The sequence below is a fragment of the Semicossyphus pulcher genome, unplaced genomic scaffold, assembly GCF_022749685.1.
Source record: "Semicossyphus pulcher isolate SPU_LCO1_2020_fin unplaced genomic scaffold, fSemPul1.0.p SCAF_21, whole genome shotgun sequence".
Lineage (NCBI taxonomy): Eukaryota > Metazoa > Chordata > Actinopteri > Labriformes > Labridae > Semicossyphus > Semicossyphus pulcher.
Window position 1 is genome coordinate 19,934,231 of NW_027211695.1, and position 21,868 is coordinate 19,956,098.

At 40.5% G+C, this 21,868-nt stretch overlaps 3 protein-coding genes across 3 annotated transcripts; 1 reads left to right on the top strand and 2 right to left on the bottom strand.

The window, feature by feature from the left end:
* Positions 1-1,529: 1,529 nt before the first annotated feature.
* On the top strand, positions 1,530-11,388 carry pcolceb (procollagen C-endopeptidase enhancer b). The gene is made up of 9 exons (XM_069672232.1): positions 1,530-1,615; positions 3,344-3,452; positions 6,040-6,298; positions 6,394-6,518; positions 8,000-8,136; positions 8,217-8,845; positions 8,941-9,021; positions 9,825-9,995; positions 10,396-11,388. The coding sequence occupies exons 1-9, from the start codon at positions 1,530-1,532 to the stop codon at positions 10,524-10,526; spliced, it is 1,728 nt and encodes a 575-aa protein (XP_069528333.1). The 3' UTR covers positions 10,527-11,388.
* Positions 11,389-11,548: 160 nt separating this feature from the next.
* LOC138600743 (transmembrane protein 272-like) lies at positions 11,549-17,251 on the bottom strand. Its single transcript, XM_069672235.1, has 5 exons — positions 16,833-17,251; positions 14,059-14,107; positions 13,920-13,970; positions 13,655-13,834; positions 11,549-12,542 (listed from the first exon to the last, which is right to left on the bottom strand). Exons 2-5 carry the CDS (start codon positions 14,102-14,104, stop codon positions 12,376-12,378), a joined length of 444 nt encoding a protein of 147 aa, XP_069528336.1. The 5' UTR covers positions 14,105-14,107; positions 16,833-17,251; the 3' UTR covers positions 11,549-12,375.
* Positions 17,252-19,484: 2,233 nt separating this feature from the next.
* LOC138600742 (transmembrane protein 272-like) lies at positions 19,485-21,868 on the bottom strand. Its single transcript, XM_069672233.1, has 5 exons — positions 21,721-21,868; positions 21,152-21,232; positions 21,024-21,074; positions 20,733-20,939; positions 19,485-20,260 (listed from the first exon to the last, which is right to left on the bottom strand). The coding sequence occupies exons 2-5, from the start codon at positions 21,213-21,215 to the stop codon at positions 20,049-20,051; spliced, it is 534 nt and encodes a 177-aa protein (XP_069528334.1). The 5' UTR covers positions 21,216-21,232; positions 21,721-21,868; the 3' UTR covers positions 19,485-20,048.

Here is a 21,868-nt window from a genome sequence, read left to right on the forward strand (position 1 = left end):
CAGAGAGGTCACCGCAGCTTAAAAAAGACAAAAGGCATGCCCTCCTTTAGACAAAGCTGGGAAGTCGACTTCACTGTACTTAATTATGTCAGCAATGATGTTGACTAGCTTGAAAGCTTGTTTAAAATCATATTATGACCATTAAAACCTCTACAGTCATGATTGGCCTCTCCCTGCCAAGAGCAAATACATTTAACAGTTAGCTTCAACATATTTTTATCCACGTTCAGTTTATAAGTCCGATCTCAGCTCTATTTTGAACCTGTATTTTTCATTCTTTCCTGCGTTTAAACTGAACTCCTCAACCAGCTACTTACTCTCCAGCACTGTAATTGTGTGGAAAGGAATTTAATCCTCATAATAACCTTCACTTGCAGAGTAAATTGTGCGTGTGTGCCCAGGTACGTTTCACAAGTGGAGCCCACAGCCACGCAGCTAGCAGTTCTGTGAGGCTAGCACGCTGACCTTTAGCAGGTCGTTAGCTTTAAACACAAAGCGCAGCTAAGGCAAGCCAAACTGGACAAATGTAATGCTTTGTTATTTTATTTAAACAGCTTAAAGGCGTTTAAAAAGCTGTGGACAAAATAACAAAGGCTCCTGTAATTAGCATATTTAGCAAACGCAGCAACGCCTCTAAATTAAACCAGCCGCGAGAAAGAGAACAAAACATGGAGACAAATTTACCATACATTAAAAGGAGCGTTCAGACAGAAATTTAAAATCTAACCACTAACAATGAGTTAGCTTACCTTAAACAGCAGCTAACTGCATTTTAGCTATTCGCTAACAGACGTGCAAACTATGCTAGGTAGTGCTTAGCTCTGTAATTGAGATGACTCGTCTCTTTGGCGTACATTTTTGAAGCTTATTCATAAAGCCTGAAGGTTAGTGAAATGTTTTGCTAATTATAAACATTTTCAACTAGCATGGTAGCTCGGAATCGCACTTCAGATTCATCCTCTGGGGACTATGAACGTCTACACACATGTATGTGCTTATCAATAAGGTTGAAATGTTTTATAGAACAAGTGAGAACTTTGACCAGCGAGTTGTGCTAACAGAAAATCCAGGTGACCCCTGGGAGCTGTTAGGATTCCCCCTCTGGGAACCATGAATATCTGCACTTAAGTTCAACACATCTATTGGTTGTAAGATATTTCTGTCAGGACCAAAGCTGTACATGCCTTGCCGCTAACGTTGCTAACAAAAGCCTGGCTTGTATTAGCAACAGTGGCGCTCTGTAAGTATTCACCTACAGAAACATACATTTTCCAAATATTACTCTACCTGTGAAACAACAACGCAGAGCTGGAGCACAACACACATACTGTACACTGAACTGTATGTTTCTGTTGGCCCTGGGTCTGTGTACAGTATAATTATTCACATTCATTAACCTTTTCCTTTCTTCATAACACACCTCCTCCTCCTCACCCTTCCTCGCCTCCTCTCTGCCCTCCCCTCTGACTCCGGTTCTCCCTCCTTCCCTCTTCTTCTCCTCTCCCGTCTTTCTCAGCCCCAGCAGCAGGATGGAGGACAGGGTGTGGACTGTGTGTCTTCTTGTCATATTGTCGCTGGGATGGACCGAGGCTCAGAATGAGACCAACTTCACCAGGTAAGCAGTGTGTTTGTGTGCGAGTGAACTATTTCAAATATAGCTTTCAATGTTCTTTTTGTGCATCTTTTTTCCTCCCAAAAAATCCTGCAAGTGCACATGTGGCACGCTGTTTTCAAGCCCACATCTGTCTATATAGACTACTGTGTGTGTGTGTGTGTTATTTCCTCTCCTGGTCGCAGTATTATGATTACAGAAAAGAGCAGGAGAATTAGAAGGCTGCTGAGTTTTCAGGAAGACGTGGTTAGCATCCCATAAACACAAAATCACAGCATGCTGTAATTGAGTGATTAAACTGGGCACATGTGCAGTAGCATGTCCGCACATGTGATGTTTTGTCAAAACTGGAAACAAATTCAGACTTTTACTCTCTTATATTCACATTTTTGCAAACAATACTCTTAAAGTTTTAAAGCAGATTATATGAAGTATGGCTGCCTTTTTTTTTTTTCTTTTTCTTACATACTTGAACTAGTTTGAAATGTATCTATATTATGGCCATTAAGAGAGACAGGACATGTTGGAAGAAAAGAGTGGGGGGTATGAATATAGTTAAAAACGTGACTTTGTAACAAATTTTTTTTTTTTTTTTGTCACATTTTTTTGTTAGTTTTTAAAAAAAAAAAAAATTTTAATGTTTTTTTTCATTGTTGTTGTTGTTTTAAATGTTTCTTATTTCACTGTTTTGTCCCGAAAACCAAAAAAATAAATTGGTAAAAAAAAACAAAAAAAAAAACGTAAAAATAAAAATGGTTACAAATGTATTTTTTTAAAAATGGTTTAAAAAAAAAAAGGTTAAAAAATAAAAATAAAAATAAAAAACAAAAAACAAATTTTTTCACTTTAGTAAATTTTTTCACTTTAGTAAATCTAAAAAGCAGCATTTTTTGAACTGTCTGCATTGCTGGAGCTGCTTCCACATAGACGCACACACACGGTGTAAATTGAACATGAGACACAAACAAATGCCTGTGGGCTGTTCAGCCCCACAGGGTCAGAAGGGAGGGACTCCACCACCGCCACTTGGATTTTCTTTTTTTTGGACCAAATGTGGCCTTTCAGCACCGCAGCAGACTCACATCACATGCCTGAAATACATATCAAAAAGTAATGTAGCTATAACGGTTGGATGATTACAAAAAACTGCCTTTACCACACAAAAGATGATTAAATGTTGCCTTTTTTAAAACAACAAAAACAGAGCCGTATTTTTGACATACGCCAGAGCAGCCCACACGTAAATTAACAAGCAGCTGAATTAAAAGTTGCAGCCGGCCTCTGCTTTGATCCGTGTTTATCTGAGTGTACAAGAGTGGGCGTGTGTCACCAAACGCCATGTGTGAGCAGGGTTGTTGTGCAGCTTTCCAAAGTGCCCGTCTGCTGAAGTAAAGTACGTGTTACATCTCCGTGCAGCTTTCTTGTGGTACAGTAAGAGCGTGGAGAAATCATACAGCACGCACACACTGTATGTCGACGGTGTTTCTGGCTTTAAGCTTAATGAAAAAACAGAAGCTCGGAGCGTTCAGCGGGAACCTCCCCGGGCTCGGAGAACAGAGACAGACTGTGCCGCTGTGGTTTCCAGCGTGTATGTAGAAGTGTGTGTGCAGTGGCTCGGCCTCAATACTCTCAGTATAGCTGCAGAGACGAAACGTGTTCCCCCAGTGAAGCAAGCTGAATGTTAATCTGCAGCTGATGTTGGTCGTGGTTGTGTGATGTTTCCTCCTTCAGGCCCGTCTTCCTGTGTGGAGGCCACCTGGTCACAGACTCGGACATCGTGGCCAGCGAAGGATTCCCCAGTGCCTACAAACCCAACAGTAAATGCACCTGGTATATCACTGTGAGTATAGAGGGAAATTGTTCTTAAATAAATGATGCAACAAGAATACATTTGCAAAGTAAGTGAACAGTCCCCGCACAGGTGATCATTTAGCTTAACTGGATCTATTTACCTCCTCTCAGGAGGCACCTGATAGGGCGGACAAATAACACCTCTCTCATCCATATTAGCACATGAAGTTCACTGACCTCACGTAATGATAAGTTGTATAATTATAGATCTGGTCGACTTCAACCAATCAGCCACAATAAGTGACAACACCTGTGAGGGTTTCGAGGAGGCAGGGCCGTGTCCAGAATCTTTCCCTTCACAGAAACACACAACGCAAACTGGACCATCGTTCCCCAGCTTTCTCTATAACAGAATTCTATTAAACATCGATGCAAATTAATGGATATATCTAAACACTACAGTTGAGCAAATATTAGCGGTGCGCTTGTGGACATAAGCAGAATGTGGTGCAAACTTTCCAGTCAGATTGTTGTCCACCAATGTGTCCGGTTCCGCTTGAGGTTTGTGCCTTGAAGTGTGTTCGCTCACAGATAGAGTAAAGAAATAATCTTGAAGATTTTCATTTAAACAAATGTCTGTTAAGTCAACATCTCCAAATAAGGTAACACAATTGTGATTGAGCCGATGGCCCGCTGATGAAAGCTGAACGTAACCTATGGCTGAACAAACAAAGAAAAGATGGATGACTACAGATACAACTTCAACAAGAAGTGAAAATCCAAACAAGAAGAAACAAACTCGACGCTCAGATGAAGCAAAAGGAAAGCGACCGTCAGCCAGGAAAATCAAGAGTTACAACCGGAGCCAACCGTGGACGTCACACATGCAGCACTGTCTGGATGTCTGGGAAGTGTGCTCCTGTTATTACAGTTTATCGCCACAGGTGGCGCCAAAGAGAACGAAACTGAGATCTTTGAGATTATTACTTTAAGTTTGGTAAAAGGTTTTACAAAAATTACAGTCTAACTATAAAACTTATGTTTTTAGGTGCTACCAAAAACAAATCGATTTCTACAGCTGCTTTTCCATATCCTACAATAATAAATACTTATGCATTGTGACGATGTTAAATTGTGATTATTAATTCGTGTCTGCTGTGCAGCTTTGCTCTGTTCTCCATGCATCAACAAACCTCACAAGAGTTATTTAGGAGCCAAGTGTCACACCTGCCCGACTAGTTTCTGTTCTACTTTTACTGGGACATTTATAATGTGTAGTTGGGATTCTGCACAAGAAAACATTTATGAAGTTACACAGCAATCATAACAAATGTTAAAGACCGGCTCCAGTCATGTTTTATCTGCAAAATATGTTTTTTTACCTTAAACATCCTCCCAAAACGTCTCCTCCTTCTCCCTCATTAAAAATCCCCCAATCTGCATAGGCCCCGCCCACTATGCACATTCCAACTGCCCCCTCCGTCGCGAAAACACGTCTCTGCCGTCGTTTAACGGCAACTTGCTGAAACTCAGCTAGCTTGAAATGTAACGTTAGCGTTAGTAGTCAGTAGTGAGTTTACAAACATTAAGATGACAGTTACAGCTGGCTCGTGCATCGCGGAAGTGGTTGCCATAGGTTACACATAATGATATGCATTAACGGGATTGGCTCCTTAGGTTTGTGACATCTCAAACCTGCCAATCTGAAAACGCGTTGTCCAGCCTGTCCTTGGTACACTGCAGTTTAAAAGCAGACAGGCCCAGCCTTGAGATGATGCCCATGTTGTCCCTGATGTGTCTCGTAGCACATGAAGAACACCACATGATGTTCACAAGGTTAAACACTGGATGGTCACTGGAGGGAGGCTTTAAAATGAGCTAATATTTGCCACCTTTTGTTGCTGGAAGCAGCAGACCAAGTGAGGCTGTAACAGTAAGGTTTTATTGTCCTGCTGATGAGCTGAACTTGGAATGAATGCTTTTCAGGTGTTACATGGTGGTGCTATTAGTTGCACTTTTTCATTTTTGCCTTCAGTGATAAATGGCTTGACTGAAGCTAAAGGACTGTGGAGCTAAAGGGCAATTTCGTGGGATGGGACTGTGGGCAAAAATAAGATTGAAGCAGGACAGTTGGAACGTTAAACAGGACAATTTAACGGGTAGAAGCTGCAGCCTCACAGAAAGCTGCCACCAACTCTGCTGCAGCTACAAAAGACAAACGGCTACCCTCTCAGCCTGACCTGGAACGAACCATCTGCTCAGGTAAATACAGGGGTGAGCTGGACTGATTCAAAAGCTCTCAAAAGGGTAGAGAACAATAAAAAAATGACAGAAATATAACATGTCTTTGTCACTGCTGACAGTCATAATTTGGGGCACACTCACACTCTCATGACTGCACCAACTTTAACAGAATTTAATAAACTGCTGAACAAACCCCTCTCCTGCAACTTGACAGCACCCACTGCTTGGAGGACCTGATTACGCACGCCTGTTTTCACTTCACTAATTAAGCCAAACATCATCCCCAAAAATTAATCTTAACTTAAACAAGCTTACGTTTGGCTGGTTCTATAAAAAGAAAAGTCTGCGCAGCATCTCATATTTAAAGTTTAAACATCTGGTACCCCCTCCAGGTCCCAGAGGGTCATGTCGTCATGCTGTCTTTCCGCCTCTTTGACATGGAGCCCGACCCCACCTGCCGCTACGACTACCTGGACGTCTACAACGGTCACTCCCGCCTGGTGCAGAAGCTGGGTCGGTTCTGTGGGACGTTCCGGCCCGGCGCCCTCATCTCCACCTCCAACACCATGATGTTAGAGATGGTGTCGGACGAGGCCACTGGTGGACGAGGCTTCCTGGCTGCCTTCAGCGCAGGGAAGCCGCATGTGGAAGGTGTGTCGTCCCGCAGGCATGGACATTTGTCAGATTTATTAAAGTCGTCGTCGTATACATTTTCATGACCTGTCGACTTTTTCTTACTTCCACAGAGAACCAGTTCTGTGGAGGAAGGCTGACCAAGTCGCAGGGCTCTGTCAAGACGCCAAACTGGCCCAACACTAATTACCCAGCAGGCATCAGCTGCTCCTGGCACATCTCTGTCGAACCAAGCAATGTAAGCAGATTGATTTTTGTAGGCTTTTAGTTACTCGTCATGTTCCTAAAATTCTCCCTTTAAACCCAGAAAGCGACACCTCAAAATAAAGTAATTTTTTCAGTCTTTAAATCCTTGTTGTTGAACAAAACCAGGAAATTCAATGATTCATGATTTTTGTTCAGAGATATGTTTACATTATCGTTCTCCAGGTGGCGTGAACTGTTAGCACTGTAATGGTAACAGTAGCACGGGGAGTTCAAGTGAAATCACTGACTTACTGAGGTTACAGGACAATTACCCTTGACAATTTTTTCCAACCCCGCATTCGTACCTGTGAAAACATGGCAGCTAATGCTAGCTAAACCCCCACCTTTGTCTAAGGAAACAAACACTGAATGCGCCGGAGCTTCCAATGAGCTAGTATGAAATACAACAACAGAAGTATGAGGTAATGTCTCGTGGGAATAAGAGCTAACGTCAGAAAGCTAAGTTTAGTAGCTGGGCTAGTTAGCTTAGAGTAGAATACAAACTTATCAGTACGAAATAACCTAAAAAAATGTTATAAAGGTGGATAGGATATCTCTATCTTGCTAGGCTAGCTAGGTAGATAGCTTAGCTTGCTAGCTTTGAATTTTAAATGGAGAAACAAACTTATCAACACAGTAGCTTTTCAAAAACGCTGCAATCCTTTCAAGGAGCAGATTTATTAAATCTTCATTTTGCTGGGCTAGCCATGTACATAGCTTAGCTTGCTAGCTTCGACTTTTAGATCATGTTTTCAGAGTAGCAGATTAATTAAATTGTCATTTTGCTGGGCTAGCCATGTAGATAGCTTAGCTTGCTACCTTCGACTTTTAAACAATCTTTTAAAGGACCAGATTGATTAAATCGTCATTTTGCTAGGCTAGCTAGCTAGTAAGCAAACAGTTAAGGCTTGAAGGAAAGGGTTAAAAATATGCTTTTTATCTACATTTGTTAAGTAGTTCATAGTCAGAAGAGCCTCATGCTAACGTGGTGTGTTTGCTAGCAATGCCAGCTCTAACTAAAATATCACACATAGTTTATCCTCATTGGCAAATACTGTGTGTTCACAATATTAGCATTCTAGTTTTCACATTTCTGTCAGCTTATAGTGCAGCTAGGTGTGTTGAAAAAGGCTACTAATGAAGGAGGAGCATCAGAAAAAATGCTCTACCTTACATCCATGTAATGTACGTGTGTGATGGCAGCCTTGTGACGAAGTTCAAATGAAAGACTTCATTGAGTGCCTGAAGGTGTGTTCATGTGTGCCAAGAGATTGAGCGTAAGGAAAGAGGGAAGGAAGCGAGAGCGAGGGAGAGAGTAAATGCCCTTCTGTATTTCACAAACTGGCCCTCCTCCTCCACCAACACCAACACCACGACTTTCAGCATGTCTGCACCGGATTCATGAGGAATAAACCAGCTCACACCATTCATTCCCAAACATAAATTTCATAGTTGCTGTTTTCTCGTCCCCAGGTGATCGAGGTGAAGTTTGTGAAGCTGGACTTGGAGCCTGACACATACTGTCGCTACGACTATGTGGCGCTGTTTAACGGGGGAGAGAAGGATAACTCGCGGAGGATTGGGAAATTCTGTGGGGACAGGTCACCAGGGTGAGTTTAAAAGAGGCCAAACACTTGCTAAAAGTTGCTTTTCCCCTTTACTCCTACATTTTTTCTCTCCATTTTCATAGAACTATCATAACAAATGGGAATGAGCTCCTTGTCCAGTTTGTCTCAGACCTCAGCGTGACCTCAGATGGCTTCATGGCCCACTACTCCAGCGTCCCCCGCGGGTCTCGGACGCCCACCGCCGGAGGAGACTTCATCTACGGACCTCAGACCACCTCAATGCCTCAAAAAACAGCCGTGAAGCCAAAAAAACCCACCAAACCACCTCCCACACCAAGACCTAGACCTGGCCTCCTGCCCAAACCCACCACAAAACCAACCAAAAGACCACTGGTGAAGAAACCGCTGAAACCTCCGCCCAAAAGACCCATCGTCAAGCCCACGCCTAAACCCAAACCAACTAAACCAACACCTAAAGCACCTGTGAAAAAGCCCACACCTAAACCTGCAGCAAAACCTACGCCCAGGTTTAAGGTTATTAAGCCAACAATCAAACCCAGAGTCAAGACTAAACCAACACGCAAGCCTGCAGTGAAGACGAAGCCCACATTAAAGCCAGCAGTGAAACCAGTGAAGCCAACTGTTAAGAGTGGAGTTAAACCAACAGCCAAACCAAAGATTAAGCCTAAAGCGACACCTAAACCTGGAGTAACCAAGACGGTTACGAAGAAGCCTGTTGTTAGCAAGAAACGTGAGTGGATTTAATTGATTTGATCTGAGCTTTTATGTACGTATATATACACAAAAACAGTGCTTATCATGTGTTTGCGTTTGTCGTTGCTTCAGCCGTACCACTGAACCCACTGTGTACACAACCCTGCAAGAGGACAGGAACGCTCCAATCCAGCTTCTGCCCTAATGACTTTGGTGAGACACATCAGCTGCTCTCTGCTCTCTATGAAACTCCCAGTCTTTACTCTTTTGTTTTTCTTTGAGGCAGGTTTCCATCCAAATGTTGCACATTTTAACTGAATTTTGAATTCTGAATTTTCTGTTCATTGAGATAACTGTAGGAGGCGCTAGTTCATAGATAGGTGCCATTACACCTTTGCAGAAGAAGTAGGAGCAGGGAGAATTTTCTAATTTAAAGATGGAGGGGGAAAGTAGTAGAATTACTTTTGTCGTGATCTTGGTTGTCTTGGTTGACTTAAATATTTAGAGGGTTTGGGTTACCGTAATATCCGGAATATGAGAATATGTTTTGGGGGGTATCCCAGAGGGAGGAAAAATTTAGGTAATAAAAACGTGTATACAAGTTATTCCAACACTATTTCAATTTATTTTCATACAAATATAGCCTATCATCTGTTTTCACCATGTCGAGTGTATCAATCGTGCTAGCTACCGGTGCAAAGTTAAGCTACGGTAACGTTGATTGTTGAGAGGGTAGCGGCTGCACTGGCGAACATCGACTGGTTAAAATACAGTTACACAATAAAATACCTCTCTCTGCATTTTATACTGGTATATTGGTCACATTGGTATCTAGCTCACTTTTTAGTTGAAAAAAAAATATTAAAAGTGCTTCTCATACATCAAATATTACGGTAATTCTTTGAGACTGGGTTTGATCATAATTAGTGCATGATTTGTAACAGAAATACTTATCATGCAACTCCCTTTTCTTTCTTTGTATTCCTATATTCCTCTCATATATCTCTGTCTTTCAGTGATTACGGGTAAGGTTACATCTCTGACCCCCGGTCCCGGTGGCTCAGCGACAATTGAGGTGTTCCTAATCAAGGCCTACAAGGCAGGAAGTCTGAACATCACCAAATCAGGGCCAATCATGTCGGTCACACTGGCCTCCACCTGCAAGAGATGCCCCGGGCTACTCAAAGGTAAAGAGCTATATTTGAATATCTTGACCTTTAGATTTGAGATATGTTAAATACTCTAATCTCAAATGTATCAAATAGTAATATTTATCAAATTTCTTTAACTAGTTAAGGGGAATGAGATAGGGAGACCCCTTTACCCTTTGGGTATCACTGTGGTCATTAAACTCTTTTCACTCTAGAAAATACAAGAATAGGAAGAGCACAGAATCTCTTTGTATGCAGACGATGTGATTCTTTATTCAACCAAAAATCTCAACCATTAAAGGCAGAACTGTAGGAAATAAAACTTGGGATGCAATTGTGACTTTGTTTGGGTTATTTTGTAAATCTATTTAGTAATAACTAATACAGATAAAAGAGTAGAGTATCATTTTGGTATTGATATATGTCTCTTATCCAGGTAAGAACTACGTGTTGATGGGGAAAGTCGACGCCCAAGGCAACGGTCTTCTCACCCCGTCCAGCTTCACACTCCTTTACAAGCCCATCCACGCCAAAGCACTGGTCAACCTCTCCAAAAAAACGTGCTGACATCACAGCCCAGTCTACCAATCAGACGGACAGCACTGACGATCCCTCTGAAAACATGTAACAGTGAAAATATTATGACTAATATCCAAACCGTATTTTTTACGTAAGCAATACTGTTGTGAGAAATAACTTAACATACGTTACTAAGTATATTTTGTATTTTGTATGTAAATTATAACATTTCTGTGATAAAAGATGGATATCAAATAAACAAGATTTGATGCTTGAGGTCATTTTTTATTATCACATAATGACAGTTGACTTTACATTACTACGTCCCGCAGGACCGCTAAAGGGCTAAATGATTTACTTGTTATCGCTTTTATGAGTCAGGTTGATGTTATTCCAGGGCTGATCTATTCTTAAAGAGGGGGTATTATGCTGTTTCACATTTTAAGACGTATATATATTTTTTACAATGTTAGATGTCCAGACTTAATGTGGGTGAAGTTTCAAATCTGTAGATTAAAGTATGTCGGAGTAATGCCCAGGCTTGTCAGCTCAGTCTGCAGGCTGCTGTGAACGCCAGGTTTCACACAGTTTGTTCTACACGCTGCACTTTGTGATGTCACAAAGTTCTGTTAGCTACCATCGATCTGATGGTAGTCTATCTGTCGTTTTTAGTTGTCTGACAGTTTTCCTCAGAGCTTCAAACTCTATTTTCGGTATTTCCAATATCCAATATTAAAAAAAAAAAATTGATTAATATGGTGAAAGTTATACATTTCAAGTTCAAGAGTAACATTTAATATTATACTGTATTTTCTATGTAAATTATAATATTATTTGACAAAAGATGCATAACAATAAACTACATGATGCTGGTGCTTGTACTGTCAATAAATCTACCAACCACTGCATATGGGTCAGTGTACTTTTTGGTCATTGAATTTTCCTTTTAGAGACAGAAATCAAAAAACAAAAAGTTATTTGACTTTCATTTCAAAATTAAAAAATTTACAAAAATGAAAAACAAGCAGTTTTTCTGGTCAGAGATGGCAGTTATAAAATTAAAATACCACTTAATTTTCATTTCTCCTTTATAAAGCATAAAATAAAATTGCAAGAAAACTATGAGAAAAAAAAGGGAAGTTCTTTCTTCAGAACTTCTTTGGAAGGCAACGTTTTTCAGTCGACGTGAAAACACAATATGTGGTTAGCAACAGAGCTGTCTATCTGGTTATGTAGCCCAAGTATAGCTAGTTAAAATACAATAATTACGATTAAAGTGGCTTTCACTAAATAACAAGCAAGCTAACAAATTAACCAGCCAATTATAAATAAATGTAGCGGTAGCATATAACTGCTAGCCAAAATATTCACTGAGATAACAAGGACTGCAACACCTGAATATTAACTCTAAACTAACATTAACTAGTTAGTATAAGTTTTGAGCAAATTTTCACATGAAATATGAAGCTAAGTTTTTTTGCACTCATGTCCTTTGAGTGACGCCCTTATGCTTTTTTGAAAAGCAGCGTACTGCTGATGATCTATGCTTTGCTTTTAGATGTCGGATGATTGTGGGAACCAGACCTTTGCAGTAAAGCAAGAATGTCGTGTGGGTGCATGCTAAATGCCACGAACCACAAAACAAACAAAGAAGAACTTTTGGTTTCAGAAAATGAAAAATATTTTTTTTGTCAGTTTTATTTAATGTTTTTTAAAAGAAAAAGAAAATTAAGCGGTATTTCAATTTTGTATTTGCCATCTACGACCAGAAAAACAAAAAGACGCGTTTTTCATTTTTTTTATGTTATTGAAAAAGAAGTTTGTTTTTTTGTTTCTAAAAGGAAAATTCAATAACCAGAAAGTACACTGACCCATATGTTTGTCGGGGTTTTGTCATTTAATCATCGTCACGGACTCTGAAGCACGAGTACAAAGCAAACAGGATGCAGTATGCAATGGTGATCCAGTAGGCAAACAGGTACAGGGTCTTGTTGCAGTAGGCGTTAATGGGGGCTGCTGTCTTGTTGTAGTTTGGTTCGTAGATGGAGAAAATCCACACATTACCTACAGAAAAAGAAGCCCAAAAGAAGAATGCAAGTGCATTTATTAGCAAACTGCTTGGAAAAATCTATTAAATCTCCTAAGTTCTTTTCGACGACGGCGTAATAGGGCCATTTGAGCTGCATCTACATTCATTTGGGGATCGTGGATCAAGCCAACTCATGAATCTAAGTCTAACATTTACTTTTTCTTGCTCTGTTTTGGTCTCCACCAACTCCAGAAGGTAATCTCTGTTCCTTTTTTGTCAAATGCTACAATGTCCTCATCTGCTGCTCCCTTGAAGGCCAATTGCGTCACAGCATCGCATCGACGGCTGTCTCATTTTGAAGGCTTCTTAGGATGTGGCTGACAAATGCGTTCTCCTTTTCCAGGGCCACAAGGGATCCATTGGGTGCATCCTTCGTGGCCCAACGTATCCCTAGATTAATTGCGCCCAAATTCAAACACGATTGGACTCTTAAATGGCCGAAGAAAACACTTTTACATTTAAGTTTTTGCTTTCAACTCAATCGAATAGCTAGCCATGCAAATATTCAAAATACCTTGCAACTACAAGTCATGATAGCTTGCCAGCGAGCTACCTGTTGCTAGGCAACATGAGCATCGCATTGTGAGGCAAGAGTAAGGGCAGGAACAGTTGGTGACGCAAACAGGAAGTCCTCCGTAGACCAGACCGCCTCACTTCAGTTAAGCCTTAGTGGTCTACTCAGGCTACGAAGGACTCATGCTCTGTAGACTGCATCCCTCGAAGGATGCAGCCTCCGAATCGAGACACAGCTGTTGTCTGTTTGGTGCTAGCCAAGTATTGTACAGTAAGTTTATCTGAGTTGATTAGCCAGAAATGTATGGAAATTACACTGATTAGAGCCATAATAATGAAAAATTTAAGTTGCAAGTCATAAAACCAAAAGATTCTGCTGAAAACACTAAAATGCCCTGTAGAATTTGCTAGAAATTAATTGTAATTCTTTAAAGGTTTGTCTCTTTGTCACATTTTAACAGGTAGATTTTGTAGGAGCGAAACAATGTGCTAAAAGAAGCTAAAAACTATTTTATGATATTAAAATATTGATTTGAGGAGTTGTATGTGTGCCAGCGTTAGTCCTTTATCCTACCAGTGATGAACCAGCAGAAGAGGAACAGGACAATGAGGGAGATCCAGGCTTTGCTGGAAGCAAAGCGAGCAGTGTAGGGACAGAAGAGGAGCATGTGTTGCATCAGGGTGACGACTCCCATCACCAACAGATAGATGGGGATGTAATGCTGCGCCGGGCAGTCATACAGGTATATTGCTCCTGTCGGACACAACGATCATCATTGTACACATTTGGCAGTGATTACAACCCAACAATTCTGGTTGTCTGACACTTTGCACCTTACCTATAACTAGGTGAACAATTCCCAGGAGAGGAAACCTCACGGGGTAAAATACTGAGGGAAAGAAAAACTTTTACGTGTGCTGAGGTGAATTAGAAAGTTACAAAAGGGTGCATCACTTTCACACATTGAAATCTCTCACATGATATAAATGCCGGAGGTTCACGAAGTTCGGAACTCTCATCCATTTTCTGTTACAGGAAACATGACGGACAGAACAGAGGGTCAAAGAGAAGACAGGCACAAACATCTGCTACGCTAAAGTCCTTCTAATCAAAGTCTAGTTGTCCAACTGCAAAAACAGCATCTGCAAGAACAGCAACAGTAACATGAGTCTTATATAAAGACTGGCAAACTTAAATTCTGCACTTGTAAAAATGTCTCTACCTATCGCCGAATGAGGCAACACAATGGAGATTGAGGCCCACTGATGAAAGCCTTTGCATTTGCAGTGTTTAGTATTATTATGGACTGGGTGTCTGTGGCGACACGCACGGAAAAAAATCACAAGCGGTGCCCAGTTAGTGGCGCGTTTTCCATCTCCCAGCAGTGGTTGTAGTCCAAATAATATTGACCAATCACGTATCAGCAGGCTGCAGCATATGCAGGGAGAACAGTCCGTGAGGAGAACAAAGGCAGGCGGAACGTGATGCGCCTTAATGACATCCCGGCTCCCATCAGCAGCTATCTGACAAAGATTTCGCTTCTTATTAATCTCTTTAAACAGATATCTGGATGCAAGTTCAGCTAACAATCAGAAATTCCACTTGAGATAAATTCCACTGTGTCATGAAAGCCGATCAGCGTTTAGATTTCCTGACTTCCTGAAATGCATCAGGAACGATAAGTCTTCAAAAGTCTTTATCGATATAATTCTTCCGCCCACTTTTTTTGGCACGCTTCTTCTTCCACATTTTTCAACATATTCAAACCATTCAAACATAAAAACGTTAAAAACCTATGACTTTCTTTCATACCATTCAAAAGTTCCTGATTCCTAGTTTTCCAAGAAATTCAGCCCATCTGAAATGAATGGGTATAAGATTCAAACCTCCACATTTCACACTTTTTTCAACACTCCACAACTCATTCATACATTCACTTAGAAACTCCATTCAACTTTTAACACATTCACACATCTTTCAGCTTTCTTCTGGTTTAATCCACATTTATCATATCATTCATACTTTGTTCACAGTCACCTTTCAGAGTTCATAAAGTTTGCGTGAAATGTGTGAAGAATCGTCAGAATCAGAGTGTGATGTCATCGTCAGAGGGGAGAGGCTGCTGAAAAATAACTTCTAAACAAATTCAAACTGGGCCCACAATTTTCACTCCACATACATAATTTTGGCATCAAACCGTAGGTATTCTCGTGCTGCTTCTGTTAGATGGGTTATCAGAACTAAAGAATGTACGCTTTTGCCAGGAGATGCCCTATTGACACAGAAACTTGACCAACTGCCCCATCTGCACTAATGTCAAACATATTCACAGAGCCCCAAATGTGAGCACTTTAGTATTTCAATGCCCTGGCCACATTTTTGGCAGTAGAGACATAAAATTTACCTAACTACTTCATCAGAGTCTCGCGACGCTCTAATTAAATTTTTGTCCTGATAGCATTTATGGTTTTGGCACAATGACAGAAGTTTCAGATGGAGTTTTCACCTGAAATCTCAGAGAAATCAACTGCCAAAGCGAGGTGTCACGCAGCTGCAACTAATTAACCATCACCACGGCAACAGTTGAGTTTAGCTGGAGGTCAGTTGTTAGTACGAACACACGCGCACACACAGAACATACATTTGAACACTTTATCAAGCATCTTTCAAGGCCGGTCTTCTATTTTAAACTCTTCTTCATCTTCCTCATCTCCGGACTCATCTTCATCACCTCTAACCTAACCTTTATTACCTCCTCAGTCGTCATCCTTTTTACATATCTGCATCAAGTCGATTTAAGATATGGTGCCTTACAAGGAAATACATATTGGTCTTCCTTTATGACACTGAAATTCACCACATGTACAGTTTTCTTGTTATATTGTCTTTGTACGAGCTAAGGGCTGAATAGTCAGATTGAAGACAAGGAACAGCTCGAGTAAGAAAGAGGATTGATTTGGGTAATTTTCAAAACCAAAGCCAAGCAAATCAGACAGATAGAGAACACAAAGAAAGCAGATAACAAGAACTGAAGCTGTGTTAAGTTTGTGCTGCTCAGCAGAAAAAGTGTGCAGAGAAAACAGGCTGATTTATAAACTCTGAGTGAACCTCGATCCAACGAGGCGCAGGTGTGAAGAAGCTGTAATTACAAGCTGAGGAGAAAGACTGTTGAACAAGTGATATTTGTTATTTTACTACATCTTTCTCAGGTTTTTTCACCAGTTTTTCTGCTTTATGTTGTCTGACAACACTGTAATTTGTCTGATCTACAACTATATATGTGGTATTTGTTTTTAATGATTGGCGAGAGCCACTTTCATTTTGACACATTATCCTTTCACTTTCACTTGAACCTTCAGATAAGAAATAACAGAACTTTAAGTGCATGTAGTTCTGAAATAAACATAATAAACGCAACAAAAAAAATCATGTGTACTGAGTCTTCATTTAACGTCAATAACAGAAATAAGGATGTGCTTTCAATAATAAAAATGTACATAAAATGTATGTATAATAACATGGGTAATTTGACTAGTAACATAAACTAGTGTCTATTTGAGACAAATACAATTTTAACCCCATTATAAAGGCTAACAATGAATGATTAAAAACGTAAAATAGAATAAGAGCACCCTTAATATCTCCAGGAAATTAGCTTCAGTATCTAGATATGACACACAGATATAAACAAATATAAATTCAGTTACAGGTTACATTAATAACATATAGACTTGAACTATATGCTACTCACTTTGGTCAGTTACCCAGGATGCAAAGGGAGGAAAAAAGGTTCACAACAGTCCACGGACACGCTTGTGACGCAGCTTCTTTTAAAAATTAAAGTTAAAAAGTTGTTTTTGTTTTTTTCATAAACGAAAAAAGTGCGTTCCCCGCTACACTCCGGATGACGTCACACTCTCGCGGTAACTACGGCGAGTAGAAACGAGACTTTATGAGATCCCGGTCCACTTCACAGCTGGGCTTTCTTCAGCAGTCATTTATTTTATATGAGGCAGAAATTGAAGCGAATTTCATCAAAAAATATGTATCAAATACATGTACAATGAACTTTGAACCTTGGATTTGTAACCTAAACTGTGATGCTTATCGGACTGAAGGCTAACAGACTCCACTTATCCTCTAAGCTAGACATCCAATAAGGGTGAGCAGCTGTGTCGATGAAGAATCTCCAGCACACAAAGAGGGACATCTAGTGGTGGCGTGATGGTACTACAGAGTGCTGAGTGTCAACTGGCTTCAAAGTCTGCACAAACATGTTTTGTCCAATATCCAATATTTTTTATACAATAGACTACTATGGTGAAAGTTATGAATTTCAAGTTTAAGAGTTATCATTTAATTTTTAATACTGCATGTTTAACGTTTATCCTGGTTCCAATGTTTCCAAGCTACGAATTAACAAGAGAATCAAAACCACTGAATATTATCTGGTGAGAGCAGCCATAAAAAAGCTATTATAGTTTAATTAGAGACCACTTCCTGTTATTCCTCTCTGTCTTAGAAAGACCTTACTTACATGAGGCTAAACACGTCTTGTGATCAAACTTCTCCTGACACACACACACATGAAATCATTTCCTGTTCCCACACACATTGGGCCTCATTTACGAACAGGGCGTACGCACGAATCTGTGCTGGAACTGTGCGTACGCACGTTTGATGCACAAATCTGGGATTCATCAATTTGTTCTTACCTAAATTTCTTCGTACTCTGCGAACAAATTTAGAACTCCCTCAGACCATGCGTACGCACAAACGATGAAAGAAATGTCCTAGGAAATGTTAACACACACCCTTTTAACTAAATGCATACTATATTAAAACTTAAATTATTGAAAAAAAAAAAGGCTTTAACAGACAACAATAATTGAATTTACTAATGTATGGACCAAACGTAAATGCCGTGTCATCCTCATAATTTATTGTCATATAATTAAAATCTTCATTTATAGCTGTTGAGTTAGTTAATTAAGTTTACAATAGAGTAGACCATATGAAAATGTTCATATTGAAGTGTAACACTTTTGTTACAATTGTTTCTATTTCTGCTGATGTGAAATTTTTCTTTTTTCCTTTTGAGGCCATCTTTCACGTTCTTTCAGCTTCTCCGTAACACCGCTGTCTTCATGCGGCACCAAACAGATGTCCTTATATAGAGAAATAGAGGCGTGGCAGTATGCTGATTGCAGATCGCGGACACGCGCCTGTCGGTTTAGAATGGTTCTGATTTACTAACATAGGCACGGTGGTGAGAACAAAATTGGCCGGTACGCACGTGTCATAAATCCGACGGTGATTTTGCGCAAGTACTTATTTTTTGCGGAGAGTAAGAACATTTCTGCGCAGATATTAGTGAATGAGGCCCAATATCCTTTCTCTTTCTCTTTGGACCGAGTCTGCAGATAACAAATAACAGAACTTTAATTGTATCAGGAACAATCACAAACATTTTAACATTTATTGCACAAACAGAAACAGAGTAATGCTGTTGGCGCTGTTGCTCCGCTCTTTGTATTTTCTCTCCTCCCCTGTTTCCGATACCATCCAACGCTCTCTCACATTAAAGGCCAAAAAAAGGAGCCTTAATGTTGGAAGCACAGCTGCGTCTCAATTCAGGGGCTGCATCCTTTGAAGGACCCAGTCTACAGAGGATGAGTCAGGGCATTTTAGTGTTCTTCAGCTGATTGTTTCACTTTAATGACTCACAACTTGCACTAATATGGCTCTGATCAGCTTAATTTCTGGCCTTTTCTGGCCAAACAGCTCTGATAAACCCACTGTACTCGGCTAGCACCAAACAGACAAAAAGCTGTGTCTCATTTCAAACGGCTGCATCCTTCAAAGGACGCGTGCTAAAAAGGATGAGTCGCTTGTAGCCTCTGTGGTCCGTAATGGCCAAGTGAAATGAGACGGTCTGGTCTACGGAGGATTTCCTGTTTGGGTCACCTGCTGTTCTTGCCCCGACTCTTGCGTCACCAAACGCAGCTCTTGTTGCCTAGCAACAGGTAGCTAGCAGGCTAACTATTGTAACCTCTTAAAATCTAATAAAATAAAAATAAAAATCTGTCAATGTGCAATAATCTCTCACCACAGTGCAATAACCTAATTTAGTTTAATTGAACTATTACCCACTGTTTACTTGTACATTTTCTAAGAGTGTATATTTTATATATTTTGTTATCTAATTTTGTACTTTTTTATATATATATATATATATCGATAGATATATATATTTTGATCTTTATTTTTTACCCTCTGTGTGCTGATTCTTTCCTATTGTATTGTACTGTATAAGCTGCTGGAGACTGAATTTCCCAGAGGGAGTCATCCCAAAGGGATCAATAAAGTTGAGTCTAAGTCTAAGTCTAAGTCTAAGTCTTGTTTTAAAGATAATTTGTTTCGAGGCTCCTTTCGTTTTTTTAACATCTGTATCTGTTGAGGCCATTTCTGAACTTTGTATGTGTAGCACTCTAATGGCCCAGTAGGGGGCACACGGGTACTGCAGCATCCCTTTGAAGTAGGAACGTTCCTTCAGGTGCACATATCGTTTTTTTGACCGTCACGCCAAGTGAACGCTGTGTTTTTGTATTTGTGATTATCTTTGGGATTTATGGACATTGTGATTTTTTGCATCTTAATGACTGAAGACAAACAGTGACTAATTAATCTTCCACTAAAAGCATGAATGGATATTGGACTCAGCATCCACCCGCAGGCTCCAAATATGAGGTCGGAGCCGAGACGCCAAACACAAGCTGTGTTCTGCTGCTGCAATAAACATTTCAAACTATAACACTTCGAGTTGTCTAAAAGGCAAACTTGATTTCTCATTTTATCTTGTATTGTCTGTGTCAACTTTAAGCCCAATCCCTGACTTAAACTATTTCTAATTTCAAAGGCAGCGAGTGAAATTCCCCCACACAGCCTCCTCCGTGTGTTTCTGTCTCTAGACATCGACGACGTCGGGATCGACTCGGCCGCACAGGCAGACGCAGCAGATCGTGCAGCAGCATCCGATCAGGGAGAGGCCGAACAGGATGTAGACCAGCGTGGTGGTCCAGAAGGCGAACAGGTAGAGCGTCTTGTCACAGTACGGGTCTGTGTCTGTGGAGTTCTTGTCGTAGTTGGGCTGGTAGATGGAGTAGATCCACACGTTACCTGGAGAGACAGAAACAAAGGACGTGAATATATTTAGTCTCATTCATGTCTTTATTACAACATTTTTTGGGTCATTAAATGTGTTTAGTTTGGGCTGATTAAAAGGAGTTCAATTAATAATGAACTTCATGGGACGGGCCACCTAAGCTGTGATGTTTACAGGATGCTACAAGGTCACCGCTAGCTGCACTGAGAGGACTTAACATGTAGAATCTCTGGCAGACAGGGACATCTAGTGGTCGAGTCAAGCAACTACAGATGCCTGATGAAGGGTAGGTAGCGAAGCGTATTTTCAACACCCCTATATTAACAAAAAATTGCCGACTCAACTGTGTGCTCACTCTGAGAGCAGAAGTGTGTGCTATCTGTTGACCACATCTGTCTTTGACAGTTTAAACCGGACGAAACAGAAACTGTTTTTCTGTTGTCGTGGTGTAAATGTGAAAGAGTCAGGGGTCAAAGTCAAACTCACCAGCGATAAACCAGCAGAAGAGGAAGAAGGACGTGATGGAGTTCCAGGTGGCGCAGACTCGACTCAGCGGGTTCGTGGTGTCGTCAGTGGGCTCCTGAGCGCACGGCAGGCAGGAGAGCACCGCCAGCAACAGGCCGAAGACCCCCACCACGATCAGGTAGATGGGAATGTAGTGCTGCCGCGGACAGTTATCCAGGTGTACCACACCTGTTTGAGGACAGGAGATTAGTCAGGCCATATTTCACAATAAAATTATCAGGAACTGTCTGTGAATGTGCATCAATCACTCACCGATTGCAATCTGAGCGATGGGCAAGATGCACATTAACAGCTTTGAACATCCTGCAAGAAGAAAGGATAGAATTAGATCAAAGGACGAACACTTTCACTTTCCTTTGGAACAGATATAATGATCTCACCTAGTGCGGGTGCTGGGGGCTGAGGAGGCCGGCGGATGTGTTGAATAAGGACAGTGTTTGACATTGTCAGAAATAAGGTCTCTGACCGACAGAGGAAGAAAGGAAAGAAGTGATCAAAAGTCAAACATAAAAAAAGCAAACATGTCTTTTCTTGTCATACACTGTAAACTCTGGGTAAACCTGACTGTGGTATTTTTATGCATCTTCTGACATGTTTCACAAAATGTTTCATCATTTAACTGAGAAAATGAAACTAGTCGTTCGTAGCACACCAATCCAAATGAACTTCAAAGTATTAGAACATTATAAACTTTTCATTTCACTTCACATTCTACACTTCGCATGTTTTCAATCTATAGCTCAAAGTAAAATACGTTTTATAGCGTACTGACGACACAGCTTTAAGGACACGAGTTATTTTCATTATCAGTTGTTTAATTAATCAATTCATTTGTTTGGTCGAAGTTGAAGTTCACTCAAATGTATGAAACTTGAACAAAACTTCAATGATGGGCGAAACAATAGCTGGCAAACAAACCTGCAGAGATAAGGTAAAACCGCAGCCTCACCTTGATTTTATACGTCTTCTACAGAAAACGGCGCCCCGCTGTTGCCGACTGCTCTGTGACAAAGTGTTGTCTTCAAAAATAAAAAAAGTATCCTGTTACAGTAGAAGAAGTTCTGGTTTGAGCCCCGGACTCTTACCTTCAGCTCCTT